General features: G+C 68.5%; 1 protein-coding gene across 1 annotated transcript in view; it reads right to left on the reverse strand.

The window, feature by feature from the left end:
- Positions 1-1,658, reverse strand: part of HTRA3 (HtrA serine peptidase 3) — a 35,774-nt gene that overhangs the window by 9,120 nt on the left and 24,996 nt on the right. The window contains exon 9 of the mRNA XM_023519675.1: positions 671-907. Within this exon, the coding sequence (XP_023375443.1) occupies positions 671-907 (237 nt within the window). The remainder of the gene's footprint in view (positions 1-670; positions 908-1,658) is intronic.

A 1,658-nucleotide genomic window follows, 5' to 3' on the forward strand; every position in this document is an offset into this window, starting at 1 on the left:
CCGGCGCTGAGAGCACTTTGGCTGGGAGCCGGATGGGCCCCTTGATCTTGGCTCCAGGTCCCTCTCGGAGGCCTGGCCCTGGGCCAGTTCATGGCTTGACCGACTCTCCGCGCCCAGCTCCCAGGGGCCCCCTCCTCCTGGGCCCAGGCCCGGGCCAGTGGCCTCATTCTGGACGTCTCCCCTCGTCACCCTGGGGCTCCCTCCTTGTGGGTGGGGCCATGTGGCCTTTGGGCACCGATCGGGGTGGCCAGAGACGGAGGAGCAAGGACGGTGCTCTGCGGACCCGCACGTGTGGACGGCAGAGGCCTGGGATGGTGGACGGGCTTCGGGCATTAGGGCTGTTCTGGGTGGGAAGTGAGCAGGGGCAAAGTGGGGGCGTCGCGGTGGCACAGGCCCTGTTGGGTGTGACCCACGCTGGGCAGGAGCGGAGGGGTGGGGGTTGGGAAGTGGGCGGCCTCACTGCGGGGCTGCACCAGCTCCCGGCCGGGCTCTGCCTTTCCCAGAGGACGCTGGGGCAGGCAGGCCACGGGGCGGCGGGCACGGTGGCCCCCAGGGAAGGCTGCCTTACAGGGCCCCCTGTGTGCCTGGTCCCTCCCGCAGCACGGCCTGTGTGGCTGGGTGTGGTGAGTTGCGCTCAGTTCACAGACCATCCAGGCCGAGGACCGCAAACCTGGGCGGTGAAGCAGCTCACGGCGCCCGCATCAGAGAGCTGCTCGCGACGCTTTCTGGTCCTCTCCCGGGCGTGGGTGCGGGTGCCCCTGGCCCCATTCCCCATCTGGCTACAGTGCGCACAGCCCGCCACACCCAGCGCCGCCAGCACCTGGTGTGCCTGTCTCCAGCGCTCGCCTGTGAGTCCCTCGGAGGTGCTGAGCGAGATTCTCACGGCCTCCGTGGCTGAGGCCACCTCCTGGGAGGCCCCCCAGGGTGGGAACCTCAAACCCGGACCTGTTGGATCCCAGCTGTCAGAGCTTGAAGTTCCGCAGTTCGCCCTGCCCCCCCCGCCCCCGCCCAGGGAGAAGGTGGGCTGTGGTCCCACAGCCGCCCAGAGCCCAGCGGCGGGCAGGCTCGGCCCCTCTGCGGGAACTGGACCCGGGGCCTCCATCCTGCTGGACGCAGTGGTCAGACCAGGCCTGGCCTCCAGTGTCCTGGCCCGGATGCCCCCACTTGCTATCTCGGGGGCTCCCTCCCCGCCGAGCTCACACACTCGGTGCCCCGCTGGCAGCCCCGGACCCCACCCCACAGCTGTCAATTCCCACCTAATGTCCCCGTCACCGGGCGGGTTTTGGTGAGAGTGACACAGGGCAAACGCAGGGAAAGCTTCGTCACCCGCCGGGCACATACGGCATGGCGGGGACTGTGCCGGCCAGGCCCCTTTCCAAGCGTTCTGCCTGCTGGCCAAGGGGTCGGTGGCCTCGGTGTCTCCCCTGTACAAGGGGAGACAGAGGAGGTGTCTTGCCCGAGACCACAAAGTCCGGAGTGAGTGGCTGAGTGACAGCCCTGCCCACTGGTGTCGGTTTCGCTCTGGGTCCCAGGAGAAGCCGTGGCCAGTGGGTGTGGGTGCCCCAAGTGCCCCTGCTGGCTAAGGCCCATGTGCTTGCCAACTTTAATCCCATACAGTAGAGACACAGTACAAGCAACGTGGGGGGCGGCTGTACAGC

This window comes from Pteropus vampyrus, unplaced genomic scaffold, assembly GCF_000151845.1.
Source record: "Pteropus vampyrus isolate Shadow unplaced genomic scaffold, Pvam_2.0 Scaffold231, whole genome shotgun sequence".
NCBI classification, from domain to species: domain Eukaryota; kingdom Metazoa; phylum Chordata; class Mammalia; order Chiroptera; family Pteropodidae; genus Pteropus; species Pteropus vampyrus.